The sequence below is a fragment of the Schistocerca serialis genome, chromosome 3 (genome assembly GCF_023864345.2).
Source record: "Schistocerca serialis cubense isolate TAMUIC-IGC-003099 chromosome 3, iqSchSeri2.2, whole genome shotgun sequence".
Classification (NCBI taxonomy): Eukaryota; Metazoa; Arthropoda; class Insecta; order Orthoptera; family Acrididae; genus Schistocerca; species Schistocerca serialis.
In genome coordinates, this window is record NC_064640.1 from 100340239 (window position 1) to 100367549 (window position 27311).

General features: G+C 40.7%; 1 protein-coding gene across 1 annotated transcript in view; it reads left to right on the forward strand.

Annotated features, from left to right (window-relative positions):
* The window catches only part of LOC126469766 (hepatocyte nuclear factor 6), a 593466-nt gene that overhangs the window by 447487 nt on the left and 118668 nt on the right, over nt 1–27311 (forward strand). The window contains exon 3 of the mRNA XM_050096989.1: nt 14375–14398. Coding sequence (XP_049952946.1) covers nt 14375–14398 — 24 coding nt within the window. The remainder of the gene's footprint in view (nt 1–14374; nt 14399–27311) is intronic.

Genomic DNA, 27311 nt, shown 5'->3' on the forward strand with positions numbered 1-27311 from the left:
TGTGAAGAAGGCAGAAACGGTTTCTTTAACAATGTCTAGCTGATTTTCTGCATCATCCTTGTTTAATGAGAGCTATTACTCTGTCTCCATTGACCTCGACAAGATGTTCAGTTACGACCTTATCTTCATCAGCTATTTCGAATTCGCTGCTAGATGAAGTCCTTCTCGAGACTTTCCCACGCATCCATGTTGCTCCTGCATGTCTTCTAATGTTATCCAACAACAGTACATTACGTCTTTATCTCTGTCTTTCTTGTCTCTTGGAATGTGTAAACTTTACTTTTCACACACATCTAAAACTGACCTTTGAACACTCTGTTTAGTTTACCAACAACATATCCTGACTTATTCTCATTTATTTTGGTGTTCATCAGGCCGTTATTATCAACTTTCCTAATTACAAAGGCTCATCAACTGCTTCTACGAGTTCATTATTGATTTTTACTATTTTCTTTCCTTTGATTTTATATTAATTCATTCTTAATAGTATATATTTTCACTCTTTAGTTTATTGGGCTCTTCTGTTTCCTGTTGAAACTTCTCTGTACCAGAGGCGACTAGTACAGCGTGATCAGCAAAATGAAGGTGCTTCAAATTTGTTCCATTGCTTCGTTCGTTTTCCGAGTTACCACATCTCAAATCTTGGTCTAGGCTGCTGAGAGTGGTTTTGGTAATACGGAATCGCTTTGCCAATTCGCATTATCCTTATAGAGTTTAATGGAAGCTGTAGCATTAACGTGCACTAACATAGATGGAATCAATACTTGGTTTCTCAAGGACTATGAGTAAATATTCCTCGAATATATATAGGAACTGAGGCAGAGTGTTAATTGATGCACACTGCACCATTCTATAACACCGTTCGCGATTAAATATTTCTAACCAGAGGTTGTTCCTTTACTTCATTAAAATCCGAAGCTTTTTGTTTGATTGCTTTTTTAGTATCTCCCACGATACGCATAGAAAGCTAATAGGTCTATACTTTTTTTTATATATCTTGTCTGTCTCCTTTCTTATGAAATGAAACAGTTACGCCACCGTTCTTTCTTTCTCGTTTCATAGCTATTTTAGCGCTGCTTCTTGGTTCAAATGGCTCTGAGCACTATGGGACTTAACATCTGTGGTCATCAGTCCCCTCGAACTTAGAACTACTTAAACCTAACTAACCTAAGGACATCACACACATCCATGCCCGAGGCAGGATTCGAACCTGCGACCGTAGCGGTCACGCGGTTCCAGACTGAAGCGCCTAGAACCGCACGGTCACACCGGCCGGCGCGCTGCTTCTTACTAGACCATGGTGACTAGAAATTCTAAAGTGGTTTGGGACATAACACTACGTAAAATGTCTTTGTTTGATAAAATATAGTCATGTTCTTTCTTAGTCCCATCGTGAACTTGCCAAGTTGTCTTTATTTTTGTTTTCGTTCAGAAGAATGTGCTAAGAGCAAACATGTCATCCTCCTCAATAAATTCTACTAGTATCTGACTTTTGTAATATCTAGTATCATACCCAGTGTATCACACTTTTCACACTGTAATGTCTTTCTTCAGTTTTTCTTCCGCTTTTAAATTAAAATCTCTGAATTTATGAAAGAAATGTTGTTATGACCTCATTGCGTAAAATTGCCTTTCAGTTTGCTCTAATCTACCTTCCGTATGTTCGATCCAGTGAAATTATTTGTTGACCTCGACACATTCCATGACTTCACGTCTGCAGTGACTGAAATGTTGTTTTACGCATCAGCACCTCCATTTCTGTAGCTGGCGAAAATTACTTTGCTCCATGGAGTATTTCGAGCCTAGAAGATTAATGCAGAAAGAGCTGTCTTACACTCAGGTTACAATAGCAAACATTAATCCATTGTTGCATCATCCTTTTCCAGAAAGAATACGTATGTTTCATTCTGCACATCTCGACGAAAAGTAAATATTTTTCGGATACTTTCATTTCTTCGGAGACGCCTTTCGACAGAATTATTTAAAACTCTATACGGCCACAGTATGTTGCAGCAAGTTGCAAAAACTTACTAAAATAATGGCTGCCAATCTTTCCTAAGAACTGTAATTAGAGCAGCAGTCGATGTTTTTCTTGTCATTTGGAGCGATCTCAACGTTCGATAAATCAGAAAACCATTCATTCGGTTTCAGATCATGACTCTGATGTCAAAATTCCCTCACAGAAAGCGCAGAATAGGCAGGTAGTTTGTCCTATTGATACAATGAAGGCGACTTCACTGATTTCCATCTTTGGCATCAAGCAATCGGTGCTAATGTTCTTCGGAAACTTCTGGCGAATCATTGTCATTGAGACTAACAAGTGCCCTCACCCTCTCCAGGGAATTAGTGCCACATAGTAACAAAATCCTTTAAGATTTCAATAACCGAACAGGTAAATGTTCTCAAGGCGTTTTCCAGTTCCACGTCTTCCGGTGGAATGCCACATGGTACGTAGTTTAACCCGAAATTAAAAATTCAAAGCACATAAAATATTTGTGGAGCACTGTATTTACGTATTCCTTTGATGCATGATTAGAACACACTTCTTGTTACTGTTCCACGTAATTATCACCGATGTCCATAGACTTTGCAAGCCTCAGTACGATTTTTCATTTCACTGTCGTAGAAGTGCACTCTCAGTCATACTACCACAACCGTTTGAGAACTTTCATCTTCTAGAAAAGCCTTCCCACCCAGGTATTCTTGAATTTTAGAAACAAACATAAGTCGTTTGATGACAGATATGGGCGTCTCATAACTTCCCTCGCGGTAGACTGGCCGTATGCCATTTGTCGTGTGCGGATACGGTTTGTCGTGAAGTGAATAAATTCTTCGCTGCAGCATTTTCGCCGTTTGACTTGAACTAGCTGACGCAGTTTTGATTACGTTTCTCAGTAAACATCAGCTTTAATAGTGTGTCTCTACGCAAAAATTCGACGGTAAGCGTTTCTTCATTGACTGTAAGTGTTCGTGGCTCACTCTTGCGAGTATCGCTTATTATAAAATGGGTCTTGGACTACCATAATTTTCGTAGCCCGTCATAGTGTAGTACAGATAATGGTCTCCTTCTTGTATCTCAGCACTTGGCAACACCTGAACTGGACACGACATTTTGAACTCCGTTTTCGAGCAGAGCTAATGAACTGGTAAAACGTGTCATAACATGCGGACTGTATAAGAAGGGAGAGAGCCCCCACCTTAACACCCGTTTTTAGTAGACTGTATCTTCATATTGTAGATAACACTAATTTGCCGTCCTTTACCAGCACCTGAAATTCCATGGAAGTTGCTTCATACTCCACTCAGAACATTTGTCGTTACGTATGAGACTTTTATACACATCTTCTGCCATACAAACTTATTTTCCAAAGCGAGAACCAACCAGTGGGATACAGTGTGATTCCTTGGTAAGACTGGAGAGAACGACTATCTCCAACGCTGATGATCTCTGGGATAAGAACGAAATCTCTACGTAGTCTCTTTTGTGTAGTGAATGTCTAGTCTGTTTTCTGATTCCCTGTAAGAACTGTATGGAATATGCGTAGCAAGATTCTATACCTCACATGGACTGTGACATCCAAGTATCGAACGATCCTACAATCTTCTGAGTTCCGCAGAAAGGCCGTTCTGCTCTGGTGTTTTTTATGATGAATGTGATTGTAAGTCACCTTCAAAAACGTTCTTCTCGTATTCTTTGGGAATCAACTACGCAATGCGTACTTCCCATATTCCATCAGAAAATTTATCGTGCTCCTTGCTACTAAACAAATTGGTTCTGTTACAAACGTATGACTTAGTTTCTTCTAAAGTTTCTTGTGCCACCACACAGCTCCCACCTCCTTTACATCTCGTAAAATGTCAGAAATGATGTTTCCACTTAAGTATTTCAGACGATAGAATCTGTAAGTTGTTACTCATAGCAGTAAGTTTGATCAACCAACAGCATGAGCTGGTCACCGAGTTCTCACTCCAGTACTAGTCACTATAGTAACTTGTTAATAATTTCATCTGCACAACATAACTTTGTTGTTGTTGTTGTTTTAGTCTTCAGTCCTGAGACTGGTTTGATGCAGCTCTCCATGCTACCCTATCCTATGCAAGCTTCTTCATCTCCCAGTACTTACTGCAACCTACATCCTTCTGAATCAGCTTAGTGTATTCATCTCTTGGTATCCCTGTACGATTTTTACCCTCCACGCTGCCCTTCAATGCTAAATTTGCGATCCCTTGATGCCTCAGAACATGTCCTACCAACCGTCCCTTCTTCTTGTCAAGTTGTGCCACAAACTCCTCTTCTCCCCAATTCTATTCAATACGTCATCATTAGTTATGTGGTCTACCCATCTAATATTCAGCATTCTTCTGTAGCACCACATTTCGAAAGCTTCTCTTCTCTTCTTCTCCAAACTATTTATCATCCATGTTTCACTTCCATACATGGCTACACTCCATACAAATACTTTCAGAAATGACTTCCTGACACTTAAATCTATACTCGATGTTAACAAATTTCTCTTCTTCAGAAACGCTTTCCTTGCCATTGCCAGTCTACATTTTATATCTTCTCTACTTCGACCGTCATCAGTTATTTTGCTCCCCAAATAGCAAAACTCCTTTACTACTTTAAGTGTCTCATTTCCCAATCGAATTCTCTCAGCATCCCCGACTTAATTCGACTACATTCCATTATCCTTGTTTTGCTTTTTCTGATGTTCATCTTGTATCCTCCTTTCAAGACACTGTCCATTACGTTCAACTGCTCTTCCAAGTCCTTTGCTGTCTCTGACAGAATTACAGTGTCATTGGCGAAGCTCAAAGTTTTTATTTCTTCTCCATGAATTTTAATACCTACTCCGAATATTTCTTTGGTTTCTTTTACTGCTTGCTCAATATATAGATTGAATAACATCGGGGATAGGCTACAACTCTGTCTCATTCCCTTCCCAACCACTGCTTCCCTTTCATGCCCCTCGACTCTTATAACTGCCATCTGATTTCTATACAAATTGTAAATAGCCTTTCGCTCCCTGTATTTTACCCCTGCCACCTTTAGAATTTGAAAGAGAGTATTCCAGTCAACATTGTCAAAAGCTTTCTCTAAGTCTACAAATTGTAGAAACGTGGGTTTGCCTTTCCTTAATCTATCTTCTAAGATAAGTCGTAAGGTCAGTATTGCCTCACGTGTTCCAATATTTCTAAGGTATCCAAACTGATCTTCCCCGAGGTCCGCTTCTACCAGTGTTTCCATTCGTCTGTAAAGAATTCGTGTTAGTATTTTGCAACTGTGACTTATTAAACTGATAGTTCGGTAATTTTCACGTCTGTCAACACTTGCTTTCTTTGGGATTGGAATTATTATATTCTTCTTGAAGTCTGAGGGTATTTCGCCTGTCTCATACATCTTGCTCAATACATGGTAGAGTTTTGTCAGGACTGGCTCTCCCAAGGCCTTCAGTAGTTCTAATGGAATGTTGTCTACTCCCGGGGCCTTGTTTCGACTCAGGTCTTTCAGTGCTCTGTCAAACTCTTCACGTAGTATCGTATCTCCCATTTCATCTTCATCTACATTCTCTTCCATTTCCGTAATATTGTGCTCAAGTACATCGCCCTTGTATAGCTTAATGTGCAAAATTCATTTTATATGATACGAAAGTGTTCATTGAAGTGACAGATGTGCATTATTCGCAGCTCCTTGTTGTTCAACGCTTCTTGTTCTGCTTGCCCTGCTTTTTTTGCATCTACTTCCGCCTTCAAAGCTATAATGTGACGGACATCTTCCCTTTTCCACTCCTTTTAGCAGCCCGTACTAAATCAACCTGTTGTTTTACGTCGTATATGATATAGCCTATTTTATTTTTTCTCTCGATCATGTTAAGTATATTTTGCGAACTTGACATTTCACTGCATGCGTCATGACATTCATATCCAGGCTTTGGCAGCTCCTTCTCTTCCTTTTTAACTAACCTCCACAAACATGTAACCTGCTTACAACAAATTCCTTGATAAAATTCCATACATTACTTCTTTGTTGTCATTACGTTGTCGTATGGCACTTCGTAATTCGATATTTTACACCATTTTTTCAATCCCGTTGTTTGCAGTTATCAACAATCTTTCTTTAATTCTATAAATCCCTGACATGCCGAAGACTTAAATATTCTGTATTATCAAAATTCACCTCCAAACCCCAAGCTCCCGTGTTTAGTGAGCTGCAGGCCTATAGGTGTAATCAACAGGGATTGTGATCTGTTGGTCAGCAAACAGAAGAGTTTGAAATATGAATCGTCTTTTTGTAAGTCCACCGTGTTAACAACCTTGTCTAGTTCCTAGGACGAAGTGAGTTACATACACTGCCTGACAAAAAAAAAAAAAGAAAAAAGTGAAGCATCCAGACAGGAGGAGGAAACGAAATGAAACGTCACGCATTGAAAGGGTGTCTGAATTTATTTCATTGATTACAAAATCGACACAAATTTACAAATAATTTGACACTATCAGCCCACTTATTTGTACAAAACTACACCCTCTCTTGCCTGGACGCGTTAACTGATTCAGATAGGAAAGGCCGTTTTATCCTCTCCTGAGGCAAGCTGGCCCACGAATGTTACAAAACGTCCTTGAAATCGTGGATAAGGCACTGGGACGGAATTCACGTCCGTGCTAGTCCTTCACATTCTATCGGGGACAGATGTTGGGATCTTCCTGGCCACTGGAATACCTCAGCATCACGCAGATAGTTCATAGTGACCGAGACATTTGTGGACGACAATTATCCTGTTCAAAGATGGTACCACAATACTGCCGCATCACAGGTCGCAGATGAGGACGCAGCATTTCCGTGACGTACCATTGTGCCGTCAGAGTTCCCAAAATGATACCCGGCAGTTCACCACAGCCTGACGCCACAATAACACCGCTGTGCCTATCCGAAACACTGGAAGAATGGGACTTCCCCTCAGGTTGCCGCCACATTCGCCGACAATGGTTAATCGCGGTAGGACGGAACCGCGATTCATCACTGAACGCGATGCCACATCATTCAGTATTGGTCCATGTTTCCCTATCACGGCTCCACTTCAGTCGCAGCAGTTTCAGTTGTGGATTTAACTGCAGACTAAGAATGTGACTGTATTTTCCTAATCCGTTCAGTGGTGCTGGATGACAAAGAATGTTGCAGTGAGTCGTTATTCGTTATCGTATGGCAGGCGCAGGTGTGTAACGGTTACTTTGTACCTTTGTGCTTGGTGCACAATACGGCGATCCTCCATGGGTGACTGGTGCCTTGAAAACGGAACGGGGGGGGGGGGGGGGATGGGTGGGGGATGGGGGGGGGGGGGTCATCGCTGCCCATACGTTGATACAGTCCAACATCGGGTCACCGTCACGTTCGAATAACTTACCAAGCGGCCAAATGGAGACCAACAACCTCCTTACAGACACTGACTGGTGCTGATTACGCTGTCTCAGGCGACTATGCGGCATTTCCGTGCCTTTCACAGTGATTGCACAACACTATTGTACTCTGGAGACCTTTTTGCCTGACACAAAGAATTTCATTTCAAATAATTTACTTACCTATGTGTACGAAATTACATTGGTACCTATCCCTGTCTTCTGGGCAGTGCACGTTTTTGTCAGGCAGTTTTTTCCAAACAGAGCCGGAAAAGACAGTCTGTAGCAACGCTTCTCTTGCATCACATTGTTTGAGACACCACAGCCCAATTTAACTTTTGACGTAGTTTCGGTATGAATAACATTAGAGATTTTATATAACGTTTACATTCTGCTGATATTGTAAACCGTCAATCCTTTTAACCTCTATGCAGAGTCGTATGCTTCCCTAAATATGAAATTCCGATCAATTTCCCTATTTCTTGTACATTAATTTCGTACCAGATTTCATTAGCAAAGGTCTTATCAATACGAGACGTACCACACATGAACCTACTGTTCTCTCCTATGTATTTCTGTTACCTGTCATTCTAAGTCTGCATTACAAGACCAGACAGCTTTCCAACTAATCTAATAATAAAGATGATGATACTCCTGTACTTATGATATTTTTTCTTCTTCTCTGTTTTGGATGTAAGAAAGACGAAGGACTTGTTATTGATTCTGCGTATCGCAACTTCCTATCAAACAGTATTGAAGATTTCTGGTGGAAAATGTTGGATCAGTTCTTGACTAATTGGACTGGAATGCCTCCACAGCCAATACCGTTGCAATTTCTCACACTGAAGCTGCTTCCATCTTCGTCATTGCTATGTCTTTCGTGATTTCATCTGTGGAATATGTGCCGCTAATTTTTCCGTTATTTTTTTATTGTGTTTGAAAATAAGCTTCCTTCCCCAACTTCATGAAAGATATTTTACTCTCTTCCTTAACACTTATTCTCAGCGTCGGCAGGAATTTCTATGTGTCCTCAGCTTTGCTCTGTCCTATGACATTTCGGACCAATTCGCTCTATTGCTGCCAAATTCTCTCGTTTGTTTCGTACAACTCTTTTTTTGAACTCCTGTCTCCAATTCAAATAATTATCACGGGAATCTTACTGGCAGTACATAAACAATTCTAATAGATCCTTTTCTTGAAGATAACTAGCTGCTCCATTGCTTCACACATCGAGCCATTGAGAATTCTAAATACATTTGTCTCTCTACCAAAGAGCTTGATTAACAGCTTTACGAATATATCTTTTCTGCCACTTATATAGTTCTGGAGCAGAACCCTCAACTTCTTGGCTTGTACTCACATTCTGGTAGATCACATATTACCTTATAAATTAACTTTTACAGTTATTATTTTCTTCAATACGTTTAGAGGTCGTCTGAAATTTCATTTTGAAGCAAGGAACAGTGTGTTTAACAATTTTTCCATAGCTAAGGAAAGAATGATCTTGTATTTTAACTTTAGATGGCCGATGACAATAAAATTAGTGATCAGGCAGAGATGTACAAAAAATATATTCACCTGAAATATCATGTTAGCAATAGTTATCATTGTGCTTGGCAGCTAACTTTTTCTAGCAAATTTTTCTTTGCTTACGCTTAGGTCGCACGAGCACAAGCATCCTTATTCCAGTCGGAATCATTTCTAACTTGCCAGTAGAACGGGCCGCATTGTTCTTTCACGAGCCCTCGGGCCATATTAGACAGATGACAAGAAGGCAATCGACATCTGCGTCTACGTTATCTGCAGCTCACGTGTGAAGGGAACTCTACAGTCGAGGACTAGAGTAGGCAGCTGTTCCTTAACGCAACTGTTTCCTATCGTTTTTAGTGACGAACTGTGAAAACTGCTTTTCTCGTTTAATGAAAGATTGAAAAAAGTACACACATACACACACACACGCACGCCTACATCCAAAAGTAAAGAAGAAACAGTAAATAGTTAAAACAACCATAATTGCAAACTTGGACTGAACGCTATATTGCATTGATGAGCATGATACTACGACGGAAAGTGTACCTTCGTCCTCCCATGATGTGTAAATAGATTCACCCAGTCCGTTATAAAGGATTTTATAGATTAAGGAGTAATCTGACTTTACATTTTTCACATACGCAAAACAGAGCCAGAGGTGATAGTCAATTTAATAATTACATGCAGGTAGAGGTTTCTGAACAGGTCCCTAGATTCACCAGTTTAACACTGAAATATCATCTGCTCTGAATCTCCGAACCTGGGAGACAGATCATTTTTTTAACTGAAAATGAAAATACGCCACTATGAAGAACTATTCCTATTTTTCTGAATTCACCGACAACTTTCGATTCTACTTTCCTTCTGGCTTTATCAAATTTCCTGCACGCTTTTGGCTCTATCACACAGTTGTCACTATGTCCCTTTAAGACGTTTTCTTCCGTTTCCTTCTGCTTGGCTGAACAAATAATTTACTACTGCATAAATTGTTGTTTGAATAGAACACTGGCACACGAATTCCAGTGTTGTATATAAATAGCCAAGAACTCTAAAGTTCAACAAAGAGTCGATACTTCAGCGAATCCCTGTCTTGTTCTAATGGAATATGCAAGTTAATTAGTTTCACTATTATCCAGTCTTACTCCAGATCCCTTGAGCTTAGAAATGCTCACAGGGAGATCCCACACACCACACCCATCTACAAGATGTATAGCAGAGCTAGTCTACAGAATTACCGCTTCTGTCACCTACCTCTGTCTGTAGCATAGTTCTAGTCCTTTTATGAGCCAAGTAGTACGAAATATCCTAATTTGTTTTTGTCCAGTACTCCAGCATGGTATCCAAAACACCGATCACGCAAAACATACCTCGCGTTACGCTGTTTTCACATCAAAGCTGCCACAAAGAAAAACTACGACATGGATTAATTGTTTTTTTGTCTTTCGAGAAGTTTTAGATTCTCCACAGAACCTACGTCTGTGAAGGAAAATTTGATAGTACAATATATCTAAGCAGTTTTTTGGCTAGACTAAAAATTTATTGCCAGGGAATTTTCTATGTTAACGATTTAACACATAATATTAGTTGCAATTGCAAAATTTTAGCAAATGGTGTAGTTATCTATGAGGAAGCGTCATCGGGGAAAATGTACAAATATACGGTTAGCTCTTGAAAGGTATTAACTTGGTGTAAAGACAAATAGTTTGATTCAAAATGTCACGTTTACACTTCATGGAACACGAGATGCACCAAATTCTATTCTGTACTATGGTGGTTAATGAAGGTTAGTTCGCGTACCACTTTTCTTTTCTTCCCATAGCGTTTCCAGTCGCAAATGCTGCAAGAAAAATAACTGTCGATAAATTTCCAGATGATCTGTAATTTCTCCGACTTTCCCGTCATGACCGTTTAGCCAGATATGTGTGCAAATACTCTTCTTGGAATGTAGGCTCTCTGAATTTAAACAGTACACATCTCCATGATGCGGAAAGGCTATCTTATAGTGGCTCGGTAAACAAAGTCATGACTAAAATCGAGCAACGAATGTCTTACAAGCCACCTCATTTGGCCGGCGGTTACATTTCTTTAACTTTCTCCAGTGAATTTCAGTTTGGCATCCGCCTTGTTCCACAGCTAGTCTGATATGACTGTTCCGCTCTAAATCACCCCGAACGCATACTTCTGAGTAATTAAGGGTAGTAACTATTTCTAATGATTGATCAGCAATCGTTCCGCCTACCGTTAGACAACTGTACTCAAATATGTCATACAAATATACTCAATATACTTTAGAAACTTTAACAGAAATAACAACACACTTTCAGTCACCAGTGAGCAAGTTACAGGCTTCATTTCATGGACAAAATACTGAGAAACTCTAACATGTCTACGAAGAAAAATATTTAGTAACTGTTTGCACGAACTCTACTGGTATATTCTTCACGTACAGGAGCCCTATTGACTCATCGCACTAGGGAAACGAAGCGCACACAAAGGGCAGTATGAATGGTCACAGGATTGTTTAATTGTGAGAAGGATCTAGTGAGCAATAAAATAGAGATGCTTAATATCTTGCGAAAACTTAGTTACAAAACTTGAAGAAACGAAATGGAAAAACATTTTAATACACGACAGAACAGAATACGCCCCTAGTGACATTCTTTATGCTGACTAGCAGGCTGCAGAGGTATATGGAAATAACTAGAATGTGTGTAATGTAAATTATATTCGAGTCCGATGCTTAGTTGAACAACTTTAAGTCAGTCATCCTCTCAATGTTTTAAGCGCTTTAACACACATTTCCAGTAAATTCAAGGTTCTTCTTAGTTTCACATAAAAACTTGCACTGAGAACGTTCATGTGAAAGATGAAGATTCTGTACAACGCTCCTCAGTTATGAAGCAGTGCGGTTTTGATAAGATTGGGGCAGAGTCTCTCGGAAATATATTTTTCATCTGAGTTGGAACTTAGCTTTTCGCAAGTGTTACAGATATTTTTCCTCGCGAGTAGCAAACACCGTCAAATACTGATTGAAACATAACAAATCAGATCGCTAGGGATCAGGGTATGTATGTTCACAAATATCGCAAAAGTAGGGACTTGTGTAACAGGAGACACTATCGGTCGTTTGCTATCTGGAATTGTTTAATCTGCTTGCGACTGTTCACGGATAAAGTTTTACCGTTCATTGTTCATGGGGTTCGTCACTCCCTAATCGCGTATTGTCTACCTGGCCTGGTTGTTATAAGAACGCACCGAAAAACAAAAGCTATTCCAGATGAGTTCAATGAACTCTGTTACACAGACTTTACCAGACGCTACGATTTATGTAGCAGTCAAGTGTAACATTACTCGCATGTTCCACTAACCTTACCCTCTCTTACCTCCGAATCTCATCATAGATATCTCTTCTGTAACACAACAAACATCTTCCCAAACGCTCTGAAGTTCATCACTTAAATCACATAATAAACAACACAGTATGAATGCAGCATATAAAAAACCTATCTTAATATACAAGTTTGGTATCGTATCCTAAATTTTGAGTGTTTAATATTGAGAAAGATTCTGGCGTTTTAATTTTTTTCGGTTGCTATGTTTACCCAAACCTTGCGCTTGCACCTCACCTTGTATCTATTTATAAGTGTACCTGTAATAAGTATTGTTTGGTAATGTGAATACTAGTGGTGTATGTCCAAACACTAGACTCGCACATCAGAGATCACGTACATCACTCAGTATCACTTTACTCAGTTTTTCCCCGACCCTGTCAAAATATTTGTTATCTAAGTGAAACCTCACTCGAATTAATTATCGCGTTACTGTCTATATTCCCTGTAACTGATTCAAATGGGAACGTTGATGAGCGCGTCGCGGGATAAGATACGAGTACGTACCATATATGGCATTCAAGCTGTGTTAATGCTAATGACAGTAATTAAAAAGTAAAAGATTTTTTTCGCAACGTTACTGTTAAAAATAATTTGGCGCTTGGGCTGGTATTAATAAGGGAGATACAGTGAGCCAGTTGGTACCTACAGTCTCTTTCCTAACTGTACGCTTGAAATCCATGACGCACCTTATCTAAACTCCGAGTGTCATGAAACTTATAGCTAGCTGTTCTGTAGCTATCCTTGTCTTGTCTAAATTTTGACTACTCTCTGTTTCCATTGCAGACTGCCAGATGCGCAATGTTAACGTGAGAGCAGTCAACTCGAAACGAAGGAAAACACCCTCGTCTTCGTGCTTGTGAGTTTCTTGAGTTTCCGAACTCTCTCTCTCTCTCTCTTTCTCTTTCTCTCTCCCCTCTCATAGTCTGGTTGCGCTTAGAAACCCCGACCCTTAGCTACTGTCTTGACTTGCCTTGATGTCCAGTGGCTTATTTTTGCATGAGCTACCCAGGTGTGCATCGTGGACGCCCCCATCATATTGTAACTTTCCCTAACCTTTCCTTTTCCTCATCTGTTGGCAGTAGAGCTTCTCTATATCAGTTTTGGAAAAAAATAATAATAAGTTCGTGTTGCATTCAGTAATGAGCCTCTCGCGTGAGGACTGCTTCGTATTTTACATATAGCCGGACACTGAATAACTTTGAAGAAAACGAACGAGAACGCGCAGGCTTTCCCTTATCCCACCACAAGGCGATGCATCCTGCTCCTCTGAGATCCGAAATCCCAATATAGACTATTTGTTTGGATCTAACTGTTCTGTTTAGGTTGCATAGATAGCGTATGTTAATGTGATAGCTTGTGTATCTGTTATGACAATTGCCTGCAGAGGCAAGTATATTGGTAAATAATCAGTTACGTTGTAATGGGTTTTGTGCTGATCGGTTTCACGCAAGTGAAAAACGGTCTGAAACTGTATCTTTGAAGAACTATTTGAACAGCGCGTGTATCGGCGAGAAAAGTGCTAGATAGCTTCTTTGCATGGCGTTTGTTTGTATCTACAATGCAGTACCAGCATTATGGTACAGATTGCATGTTTAATTACTGTGAAGGTTATTTTAATCATTACTCGATGTTTGGTCAGAGCAGCTTGACCGTGTTAGGAATTCAGTATCACTATGATAGGTTAACCCACGAATCCAATTAGTTCATTTGTGTCATTTTATGTTTGTGTTTGGAGACTGGTTTTAAGAACCGTGGCATGACGTAATATATATTTATGTGATGTCAGTGTTATATTGTTTCTGATGTAGTTGTATGTTGATTCTGTCAGTTTTTATGTTCTAGGTGTCATAGTTGTATGTTGTGTGTTGAAAAAGTGCGCCAGTGACACACGGATCTGAGCTCTCAGTTCCCTGTATCACCGGCACTCATTATTTGGTGGTAATGTTTAGATTAGATTCGTTGATGTGCGCATAGAAATTGTTTTTCTCTAAGTGTTACTATATTTACTCGATGTCTGTGTTTGACCAATTTTAAGTGAACGTGTTTATTTTCCTTTTCAGCTGCGCAGATACCACAGCGAGGCAGTAAGTATAGTATACTCAGTTGGATTTTTTTAAAGACATTCACTCTAGATTGTGAGTAGTAGCTTTTAAAACACAGGAAGAAATATTTTAACGTTACGGATCCTAGAGCTTATCATACAGGTTTGCGAAGCAACAGACAAAATGCCTATTTTTCAGATTATGAAGAGGGGAAAATCATAACTCAGGTATAGCGAATTTCCTTCAGTAGCACCTAACGACACTTTCGCTTTTAGGACATCATAATTTTTTTAGTGTAACACCAAATAATTTATCCTTCAGTTCTTTCTAGCTACAATGTCGTTTTAAATCTTAATTGTTTAGACTTACAGTTGACGGAAGGCTAGGAGTTACTTCTAGTTCCGATGTGAGTAGGAGAATGATGACTCGTTCATAGAGTGATGCTTCCATCAGAGGACAGACGCACTCTGCACTCTTAAGAATCAAGCCTCTACATTTGTTTTTTCTAGATCAATAGAGTTAAAACTATACTGTACATCGTGTACAGCAGCCGTAATATGTTTTTGGAAAACTTGTTGTGCGCTACCACAGCTGTACTTCGATCTTTATTTAACCAGACAGGTTTCGGGATTGGCTCATCTTTGTACGGCAACTTGATACGGAGAAATACTTTACACATTGATGACTACGTAGAGATATGCAAAGACCCAGTGAACCAACAGTAAAAATGTCATCTAAGATAGTTTGCGCTTGCAAAATGTGTAAGAGTTCACATGCGTTTCTCTTGAAGTTTCGTGAATGTAACACTCCAAGAGGGAGAGAAACATGTATTTAACGAAACTAAAAATAGCACCAAATAAAATCCGCATCCCATATACATAAACTTAGGTACGTGAGTGAGATCGTTGACGATAAAATATACTTGAGGACTGCACCTTGAGCAAAAGCCAATGTTTTCCTTGCTCACTTTTCCTCACAAGTTTTGGTGCTGTTTCACCATCGTTTTATTTTACTTTGTAGCACATTTGGTTGCTCGTGTTGCTGCCTGCCGTCTTTATTACTGGGGACATTTTTGTGTGGTTCGCTATGTGCAGCTTTGTTGCTCTTTGTGGTGGTTTTTACTTTATAACAATTCTGGTTATGCAAAGAAAAGGTGATAAGCTAAAGTATTCAGCTTTTACATACGGTGATATACTTACTATGGCAAACAGCAACAAAATTGCAGACGGGAAGAGGTACAAAAAATCACCTGTAATAAAGAAGCCAACACGAGCAAGCAAATGTACCGTCATGTAAACCAAAAATATACCCACTGACCCTGATATAACGACACCGAAGCAGGTATGGGTAATAATGAAGAAGAAGATACTGTTTTGTCGAAGGGGCTATCCTCAAGTACGAGGCGTGTTTTTTTTTCTTTTTAAGACAGTTCCATTTCTAAACAAAACAGGTAGACTTTTCTCGGCAATTTTGTTTTTACATGAAAGCCTATACTTTAATCTACATTTCTACATTATTCCCAACAATATTAAGGTACTTATCGTATCGTGTCTCCCCATGAACCATGGACCTTGCCGTTGGTGGGGAGGCTTGCGTGCCTCAGCGATACAGGTAGCCGTACCGTAGGTGCAACCACAACGGAGGGGTATCTGATGAGAGGCCAGACAAACGTGTGATTCCTGAAGAGGGGCAGCAGCCTTTTCAGTAGTTGCAAGGGCAACAGTTTGGATGATTGACTGATCTGGCCTTGTAACAATAACCAAAACGGCCTTGCTGTGCTGGTACTGCGAACGGCTGAAAGCAAGGGGAAACTACAGGCGTCATTTTTCCCGAGGGCATGCAGCTTTACTGTATGGTTATATGATGATGGCGTCCTCTTGGGTAAAATATTCCGGAGGTAAAATAGTCCCCCATTCGGATATCCGGGCGGGGACTACTCAAGAGGATGTCGTTATCAGGAGAAAGAAAACTGGCGTTCTACGGATCGGAGCGTGGAATGTCAGATCCCTTAATCGGGCAGGCAGGTTAGAAAATTTAAAAAGGGAAATGGATAGGTTAAAGTTAGATATAGTGGGAATTAGTGAAGTTGGGTGGCAGGAGGAACAAGACTTCTGGTCAGGTGACTACAGGGTTATAAACACAAAATCAAATAGGGGTAATGCAGGAGTAGGTTTAATAATGAATAGGAAAATAGGAACGCGGGTAAGCTACTACAAACAGCATAGTGAACGCATTATTGTGGCCAAGATAGATACGAAGCCCACACCTACTACAGTAGTACAAGTTTATATGCCAACTAGATCTGCAGATGACGAAGAAATTGAAGAAATGTATGATGAAATAAAAGCAATTATTCAGATAGTGAAGGGAGACGAAAATTTAATAGTCATGGGTGACTGGAATTCGAGTGTAGGAAAAGGGAGAGAAGGAAACGTAGTAGGTGAATATGGATTGGGGCTAAGAAATGAAAGAGGAAGCCACCTGGTAGAATTTTGCACAGAGCACAACATAATCATAGCTAACACTTGGTTTAAGAATCATGAAAGAAGGTTGTATACATGGAAGAACCCTGGAGATACTAAAAGGTATCAGATAGATTATATAATGGTAAGACAGAGATTTAGGAACCAGGTTTTAAATTGTAAGACATTTCCAGGGGCAGATGTGGACTCTGACCACAATCTATTGGTTATGACCTGTAGATTAAAACTGAAGAAACTGCAAAACAAATGGTGCAAATGGCTCTGAGCACTATGGGACTCAACTGCTGTGGTCATAAGTCCCCTAAAACTTAGAACTACTTAAACCTAACTAACCTAAGGACAGCACACAACACCCAGCCATCACGAGGCAGAGAAAATCCCCGACCCCGCCGGGAATCGAACCCGGGAACCCGGGCGTGGGAAGCGAGAACGCTACCGCACGACCACGAGATGCGGGCAAACTGCAAAAAGGTGGGAATTTAAGGAAATGGGACCTGGATAAACTGAAAGAACCAGAGGTTGTACAGAGTTTCAGGGAGAGCATAAGGGAACAATTGACAGTAATGGGGGAAAGAAATACAGTAGAAGAAGAATGGGTAGCTTTGGGGGATGAAGTAGTGAAGGCAGCAGAGGATCAAGTAGGTAAAAAGAGGGTGATATACTTACTATGGCAACCAGCAACAAAATTGCAGACGGGAAGAGGTACAAAAAATCACCTGTAATAAAGAAGCCAACACGAGCAAGCAAATGTACCGTCATGTAAACCAAAAATATACCCACTGACCCTGATATAACGACACCGAAGCAGGTATGGGTAACAGAAGAAATATTGAATTTAATTGACGAAAGGAGAAAATATAAAAATGCAGTAAATGAAGCAGGCAAAAAGGAATACAAAAGTCTCAAAAATGAGATCGACAGGAAGTGCAAAATGGCTAAGCAGGGATGGCTAGAGGACAAATGTAAGGATGTAGAGGCTTATCTCACTAGGGGTAAGATAGATACTGCGTACAGGAAAATTAAAGAGACCTTTGGAGATAAGAGAATGACTTGTATGAATATCAAGAGCTCAGATGGAAACCCAGTTCTAAGCAAAGAAGGGAAAGCAGAAAGGTGGAAGGAGTATATAGAGGGTCTATACAAGTGTGATGTACTTGAGGACAATATTATGGAAATGGAAGAGGATGTAGATGAAGATGAAATGGGAGATACGATACTACGTGAAGAGTTTGACAGAGCACTGAAAGACCTGAGTCAAAACAAGGCCCCGGGAGTAGACAACATTCCATTAGAACTACTGACGGCCTTGGGAGAGCCAGTCCTGACAAAACTCTACCATCTGGTGATAAAGATGTATGAGACAGGCGAAATACCCTCAGACTTCAAGAAGAATATAATAATTCCAATCCCAAAGAAAGCAAGTGTTGACAGATGTGAAAATTACTGAACAATCAGTTTAATAAGCCACAGCTGCAAAATACTAACACGAATTCTTTACAGACGAATGGAAAAACTAGTAGAAGCCGACCTCGGGGAAGATCAGTTTGGATTCCGTAGAAACACCGGAGCACGTGAGGCAATACTGACCTTACGACTTATCGTAGAAGAAAGATTAAGGAAAGGCAAACCTACGTTTCTAGCGTTTGTAGACTTAGAGAAAGCTTTTGACAATGTTGACTGGAATACTCTCTTTCAAATTCTAAATGTGGTAGGGGTAAATTATAGGGAGCGAAAGGCTATTTACAATTTGTACAGAAACCAGAAGGCAGTTATAAGAGTCGAGGGACATGAAAGGGAAGCAGTGGTTGGGAAGGGAGTAAGACAGGATTGTAGCCTCTCCCCGATGTTACTCAATCTGTATATTGAGCAAGCAGTAAAGGAAACAAAAGAAAAATTCGAAGTAGGTATTAAAATCCATGGAGAAGAAATAAAACCTTAAGGTTCGCCGATGACATTGTAATTCTGTCAGAGACAGCAAAGGACTTGGAAGATCAGTTGAATGAAATGGACAGTGTCTACAAAGGAGGATATAAGATGAACATCAACAAAAGCAAAACGAGGATAATGGAATGTAGTCGAATTAAGTCGGGTGATGCTGAGGGAATTAGATTAGGAAATGAGACACTTAAAGTAGTAAAGGAGTTTTGCTATTTGGGGAGCAAAATAACTGATGATGGTCGAAGTAGAGAAGATACAAAATGTAGACTGGCAATGGCAAGGAAAGCGTTTCTGAAGAAGAGAAATTTGTTAACATCGAGTATAGATTTAAGTGTCAGGAAGTCATTTCTGAAAGTATTTGTATGGAGTGTAGCCATGTATGGAAGTGAAACATGGACGATGAATAGTTTGGACAAGAAGAGAATAGAAGCTTTCGAAATGTGGTGCTACAGAAGAATGCTGAAGATTAGATGGGTAGATCACATAACTAATGAGGAAGTATTGAATAGGATTGGGGAGAAGAGGAGTTTGTGGCACAACTTGACTAGAAGAAGGGATCGGTTGGTAGGACATGTTCTGAGGCATCAAGGGATCACCAATTTAGTATTGGAGGGCAGCTTGGAGGGTAAAAATCGTAGAGGGAGACCAAGAGATGAATACACTAAACAGATTCAGAAGGATGTAGGTTGCAGTAGGTACTGGGAGATGAAGAGGCTTGCACAGGATGGAGTAGCATGGAGAGCTGCATCAAACCAGTCTCAGGACTGAACACCACAACAACAACAACATCGTATCGTGCAACCAGCTTGGAATACCATCCTCGTAGGAATCTGCCGAATAAGCTTTTACAGATGTCCGTAAGAAAGTGCATAATGAGGGACGGAATGTACGACCTACAGTCATTACTGGCGACATTTTTGTATAGTGAGAGAGAACAGACGCTTTACGATTTCGACGTTTTGTGATGACTTTCCTCAAGTGTCAAGAAGTGTGCTTTATTCAATTGTTACAGAACGTTTAAATTTTCGAACTTTATGATCAGGCAGCAGATTTCTACGAACATGGTATACGATGGTGGTAGTACGATACAGTAAGAGCCTTAATGATAGCGGGAATTATGTAGAAAAGTAGATTAAAGAACGGGCTTTCGTGTGAATATAAAATTTCTAGGAAAAGTTTCCTTATTTTATTTTTATTCCAAAACGGTACTTACTGAAAAACAAGGCTCGTATATATACATTTTTTAAACAAACGTGAACGACAATAGTGAGCTTTTGAGAAGAAGAACCTCGAAATGAGTTTCCTTGACGATGTTTAAATTACTAATTGGGGGCTGTTTTCGTACTTCTGTATTGCCACCCATGTTCTCAGTATCAGACTGCCGTATGACTGAAAAAGCCTGAAAAACGTCTCGCTGTACAATCCATAAATTGCAGCCGTCACAATATACAATTCATCTTTCCAAAAACAGTACATCTGTTTTTGAATAGCTCAAATTTTAGATTGCGTGTTGCTTTTTGCCTCCTGCAAGCAATTAACTGTGCCTGAAGAGCTATATGGAGATTATGACAAGCTTCGGGTTAATACAGATCTTTCTGTCTCTCTATAATTTGGTATCTATCATTTTATTACAGCCTTTATTTATCTGCTGATAGTAAAAACTTTATTGAGGTGTCTTACAACTAAAATGCTTTTCAGAAAATTAATGAATTTTATGTATTGCTATGTTATACTATAATACAGTAAGTAACGGTATATTTTATTTGTATAACATAGTTTTATTTTTATTTGTGTGATTTCCCCTATTTTATGAGGGGAAAATTGATTCAGCTCAACATAATTACTGACTACCTTTCAGTTAAGAAAAACTACCGATTTCAATTATTAGCAATAGCGTAATTTGGATCTGGACGCAAATTTTTCTTAATTTATTTTTAGCTCGGTAAATTTAATACCAAATGTTGGCAATGAATTGCAGGTCTGTAAGTTACTTGAGTAGTGATAATTATGTACATAGCTTATGTTGTTACTTTTATGCTAAGAACGTTTCTACAGGCAAAGGTCATCATAAGCTGAGTAAGTTAATTATTTGTTTATGCCATTTCTGCAGATACACAGGTGTTACATCTGTAGCGCAGATAAAAAAGGTCAGAACAACAATAATATCAGAATTTTGAGGTAATATTCTACTTATCATTACAGATAACTCTCAAATCTGTAAAAGTTAATATAGAATCACTTTCAATATAATGAGAATGTCAGTTACTCCACAACCATACAATAATAAGCATTTTGTGTGTAAAAATGTAGCATTCAGTTTGTAAAATAGCCATGTATGCGTATTTACTGTTCTACTTTACTATCATCCATCATCGTGGTTCGATGTCACATAATGTTTTCGCACGTCTTTCTACATTACTTGCCACACAATTTTCAAGTGAGCCATGCACACTGTTTCCTGTCCCGCAATTTTAGTTTCGCCAGTAGAAAGTAATTGCCTACACTTATTCCAGTCCTTCAGACACCAATCAGTCTTTCATTAAGGAACACGATGATGATGGAAGAGTACTATTTAATGTCCCATCGAATAAGAGGAGGTGAGGAAGGAAATTCGCCGTGTCCTTTTCAAAGGAACCATCCTGGCTTTTGCTTTAAGCTACTTAGAGAAACCATAGAAGACTTACATCTGGATGGCCAGACGGGGAAGTCAACCGCCATCCTCCCCAGTGCGAGGCCAGTGTCTTATGACTGTACTGCCTTGCTCAATAACAAGTTAATGAATTCACGGATACACATTTTTTTTCCTTTATTGGATTTCGATTCCCTCATCCAAAGGAGATAACGTGAAATATAGGCGATAAAAGGGCTACTGTTAAAAACTAAAATATGGCGAAAAAGTTGCAAAGAAAATGTAAAAATAAACGTCAGTGGTGCTGATTAAAACAAATAATAATTAGACAGGTACAGTTAAAAAGCACGAGACAGTCTGGTTTCTCTTCACAACACTTAAAAACACACATAGCGACAGCATGGTGGCTATTTGCAACACATAAAAAGGGGGATGCACAACACTGAACACTCACAGAAACACTGCACTATAGAGTACGATGGCATATTGGGGGGGGGGGGGGGAGGGGGGGAAGACCCAGACAGGTGCGGGGGAAGTAAGGGGGGAGAAGAAGAAAAGCAAAAAAAAGGGGAGTGCCGATGGAGGGAGAGGACACTGAAAAGGGGGGGGGGGCAGGGCGGATGTGAGTAAGAGTGGGGAAGGCAGTGGAGAGGAAACCACAAGGACTCGAGGGAGAGAAAGGAGTCAAAGAGAAGGTAGGTGGGGGAAAAGGAAACAGGATGGAAGGGGGGGAGAGGAAGCCCAGGAAAGGACAGAGGGAGGGAGGGAGAGGTGAGGATCAGAGTTGATAGGAGGGATAAATGGAGGGGGAGAGTGGGAGAGCAGATGAAGGGTGTAGAGGTGTTGGGTAGGGGGGACACAACGATGAAGGCACAGCAGTGGATGGGGGTTGGAGAGGAGAGGAGCAACTAGGGGATGGGGAGGACTAAGTCGGTGGGAGGTGTAGAGGACTCAGATATGTTCGAGGAAAAGGAACAAAGAGGGGAAAGGAATCAGATCATAGAGGATCTGCATGGGGGCTGAGACATGTATAGGGAAGATGAAGTGGAGTGCATGGCGCTTGAGGATCTGGAGGGTCTTGTAGAATTTGGGGGGGGGGGGGGGGGAGAGATACAGGTGGGACTGGCATAACAGAGGGTGGGACGAATCAAGGATTTGTAGGTGTGGATGATGATAGAAGGGTTCAACCCACATGTCTGGCCAGAGAAAAGTTTAAAGAGATGAAGGCAGTTGTGGGCTTTGGATTGGATAGAGCGGAGATGAGGGATCGAGGTGAGGTGACGGTCAATGGGATCCAGGTGAGGTGACGGTCAATGGTTAGTCCAAGGTAGGTGAGGGTGGAGGAGAGGTGGAAATTATGGGCGCATATAGTAAGGGAAAAATCAAGGAGCCAGAAAGAGCGAGTGGTACAACCTATGATGATTGCCTGGGTCTTGGGAGGATTGATTTTGAGGAGCCACTGGTTATTACATGTGGCAAAAAGGTCAAGGTGATTTTGGAGAAGGCATTGTACCGTTGAAGGCTAGGAGCGATGGCAAGGAAGGTGGTGTCATCGGCATACTGCAGCAGGTGGACTGGAGGGGGAGTTGGGTCATATCGGCTGTGTACAGGAGGTAGAGGAGAGGGGAGAGGACAGAGCCCTGGGGTACACCCATGGAGGGGTAGAAGATATGGGAATCAGCATTATGGATGGTTGGGAATCAGCATTATGGATGGTTATGTAAGAGGGGCAGTGGGAGAGGAAGGAGGCAATCAGACCAATCAGATGGACATAGTTGATAGGAAGGGCATAAGGCTGGAGTTTAAACAGGAGACTGGGATGATGTACACCATCGTAGGCCTTTTCGAGGTCTAGGGGGACAAAAATGACGTAGCAACGGGAGTTAAGCTGGAGGGAGGGAAGATGAGTGAGGCATAGGACTTTGTTATCGGCAGAGAAGGTAAGTCAAAAGCCACAGAGGGTGTTAGCGAGGAGGTGGGGTTGGTGGAGGTGGTGATGGATGCGACGGGTAAGGATGGATTCCAAGAGCTTGCTGAACACTGAGGCGAGACATATAGGGCGAGATACACATTTAACTTCCATTGTTTTATGTAACTTCGTAGGCACAGTAATTATGCGACCACAAATTCACAATATTAAGTAATTTGTGACCCACCCTGCTTTGCATGGGTAGCACAAAATATTTATTTCCCATAACATACCATAAACATTAACTCTGCACAAAAAATCTGTTGTTATCAGCTTAATATCTGCTATGCTCTGCATCAAAGGTCGTTTAGGGCGTTGGCGGTAGTTTCTGATGGTCTCCTGCTGTCTGGCATTGCAGTCCATTTGGTGGCCTATGCACAAAAGATTACAAGGATTTCTGCCATTCACTGCTAGATGGCAATGGCGTTGTTTAATAGTGGCAGTACACATAAATTCATCATAATTCAGCCAATTTGAGTGAAATACTCATAAATTAAGAATACATACCTTCCTTGTGAATCAGTTTATCCATTATTGACCACCACATCAAACTCCCTACATTAGTGCTAATACCTGCTACCAAGCGTCGCACAGTCCTTTCTATAAACACGTGTTTATCTCGGAAATTATGCGTTTCCAGACCCATATGTACGGGACTTATTTTTCTTGTTTCGATGGTTGCAGCTTTTATTTTTTTGAGTGGGTGGGGACGGGTGCGAATGTTGATTATAGGACCGATCTGGAAGGAGATGGTAGTGATTTATGGAGCCTGTGGTTGTATGTGTATATTTAATGTTATATTAAGTGGTCAATAAATTTAAAGAGTGTGTGGTTTTCGAAGCTTGTCTGATCATTTATGAGTTGTTTAATTTCTGTTATGTTTTTTGAATGTGGTAGTTTTCTTTTAAGGTGAGGAGGTGTTTTTGTTGTTGTTTGTCCCTATGATTTCCATGTCTGTGTTTCTGATGGTCATTTTATGTTGGTTTCGGTGTAGGTGTTCCGCAAAAGTTGAAGGATTTGTCCTATACTTCCATGCTCTTAATGTTCTTTGTATCTGGTATCAAATGTCCTCCTGGTTTGGCCTATGTATCTGGCACCATGTGTATTGCATTTCAGTTGGTATATTCCTGATTCCTGATACAGATCAGTTTTTCCTATTGTTCTTGGGAAATACTTCTGAATTTAGTTGTCGGTTTGGTGGGCTATATTTATGTCTTGTCTTTTGAAAATATTGATTATTTTGTGTGTCTACTTGTGGTAGTATCTCATTGTGTATCACCTTTTATTTTCTGTTTCTTTCACGCTTTGTGTTGTTCCTGTTCTCGTATTGTTTGCGTGTGATTTTGTCCTTGAGTTGGGTGTTTGTTCTTTTCTGTTTCTTGACTTTTATTTTCAGCTTTCTTACTTGTTGACTGCAAAAAATTGCAATCAACACCTCCCCCTCCCCCACCTCTCCTCTTACACCTGTACCTAAAATACAAGACAATTTCACTAATTCCACTAACTCATCCACACACACACACACACACACACACAAACACACACACACACACACAAATAGTATCACAATTTGGTAACACTCACAACATGAACGGAAACAAAGGAACAGACATAAACATTTTTACTGTGCAGAGTGAGAAACTCCCAATAAAGTTAGTTGCGTTCTGCCGACATGTGTCACTTACCATCACTACAAGTTATTCCACCTCATTCACATCTGTCAGTTATTCAAAGAACTAATTTTGTTCCCATAGTACAGTACGATTTTTGAAGAAGTCTTAACGACCTGTACACGTCTTTTCCCCTAGAATGCTGTAAGGTGGTTGCGACAGTTACAACGTATTGGACATATTTATGAAGGAAGAAGTCCTCTGATCTCGCGAATCTGAGAAAGACGTAGAGAGGCTTTCCAGCAGTGTTTACCTAAGTTCACATCCCTAGCCATTGCGAACTTTCAGTACTTACGTTCACTATCTGCTGGTTTTTGAGAAGTAATTTACACATTAAATCGGATACACCACAGCTGTTTCAATAGCTTACCCAAAATTTCAAAGTGAAATGGATGGAACCCTTCGAGGCAACACTACTGGCCATTAAAACTGCTACACCACGAAGATGACGTGCTACAGACGCGAAATTTAACCGACAGGAAGAAGATGCTGTGATATGCAAATGATTAGCTTTTCAGAGCATTCACACAAGGTTGGCGCCGGTGGCGACACCTACAACGTGCTGACATGAGGAAAGTTTCCAACCGATTTCTCATACACAAACAGCAGTTGACCGGCGTTGCCTGGTGAAACGTTGTTGTGATGCCTCGTGTAAGGAGGAGAAATGCGTATCATCACGTTTCCGACATTGATAAAGGTCGGATTGTAGCCTATCGCGATTTCGATTTATCGTATCGCGACATTGCTGCTCGCGTTGGTCGAGATCCAATGATTGTTAGCAGAATATGGAATCGGTGGAGGGTAATACGGAACGCCGTGCTGGATCCCAACGGCCTCGTATCACTAGCAGTCGAGATGACAGGCATCTTATCCGCATGGCTGTAACGGATCGTGCAGCCACGTCTCGATCCCTGAGTCAACAGATAGGGACGTTTGCAAGACAACAACCATCTGCACGAACAGTTCGACGACGTTTGCAGCAGCATGGACTATCAGCTCGGAGATCATGGCTGCGGATACCCTTGACACTGCATGACAGACAGGAGCGCCTGCGATGGTGTACTCAACGACGAACCTGGGTGCACGAATGACAAAACGTCATTTTTCCGGATGAACCCAGGTTCTGTTTACAGAATCATGATGGTCGCATCCGTGTTTGGCAACATCGCGATGAACCCACATTGGAAACGTGTATTCGTCATCGCCATACTGGCGTATCACCCGGCGTGATGGTATGAGGTGCCATTGGTTACACGTCTCGGTCACCTCTTGTTCGCATTGTCGGCACTTTGAACAGTGGACGTTACATTTCAGATGTCTTACGACCCGTGGCTCTACCCTTCATTCGATCCAGTAGAATAATGTATGACTTCATGTTGCAGGTCCTGTACGGACCTTTCTGGATACAGAAAATGTTCGACTGCTGCCCTGGCCAGCACATTCTCCAGATCTCTCACCAATTGAAAACGTCTGGTCAATGGTGGATGAGCAACTGGCTCGTCACAATACGCCAGTCACTACTCTTGATGAACTGTGGTATCGTGTTGAAGCTGCATGGGCAGCTGTACCTGTACTCTCCATCCAAGCTCTGTTTGACTCATTTCCCAGGCGTATCAAGGCCGTTATTACGGTCAGAGGTGGTTCTTCTGGGTACTGATTTCTCAGGATCTATGTACCCAAATCGCGTGAAAATGTAATCACACGTCAGTTCTAGTATAATATATTTGTCCAATGAATACTCGTTTATCACCTGCATTTCTTCTTGGTGTAGCAATTAATGGCCAGTAGTGTAATAGAAGCAGGCTGAACCCTCCTCTCAGGTAAAATTTTCAGTTAGGACGTGGTTGTTCGGCCGAATGACCATGTCTATCGTCACAGCGCGCAGGTTTTGTGTTCAGCATGTCAACTGAAACAGCTAAACACTAAAAAGATTCCCTTAAGGCAAATATCTTACGTTTTCTGGGTAACGATGGGCTTACAGAGGAAAAATCTATCGCAAAAAACTGAAAACCTTTTCCTTTTTCTCCTTTTACTGAGAGCATATACAGACAGTTTCGTATTCCATGGAGACAGAACTCAGCCCAATTGGCTCGGGGTGATTCGAACTGTTTCGAATGAAAATCGTTTTGATCGATGGGTTAGATGAAGGTGGACTTCAAGACGTTGTTGACCAAAATCCACAGAATCCATTCCTAGCTATTTCTGCTTGTGGATATATGTGAAAGACATGGCTCTACTGTACAACTTCCTAGCAATATGGGTAACT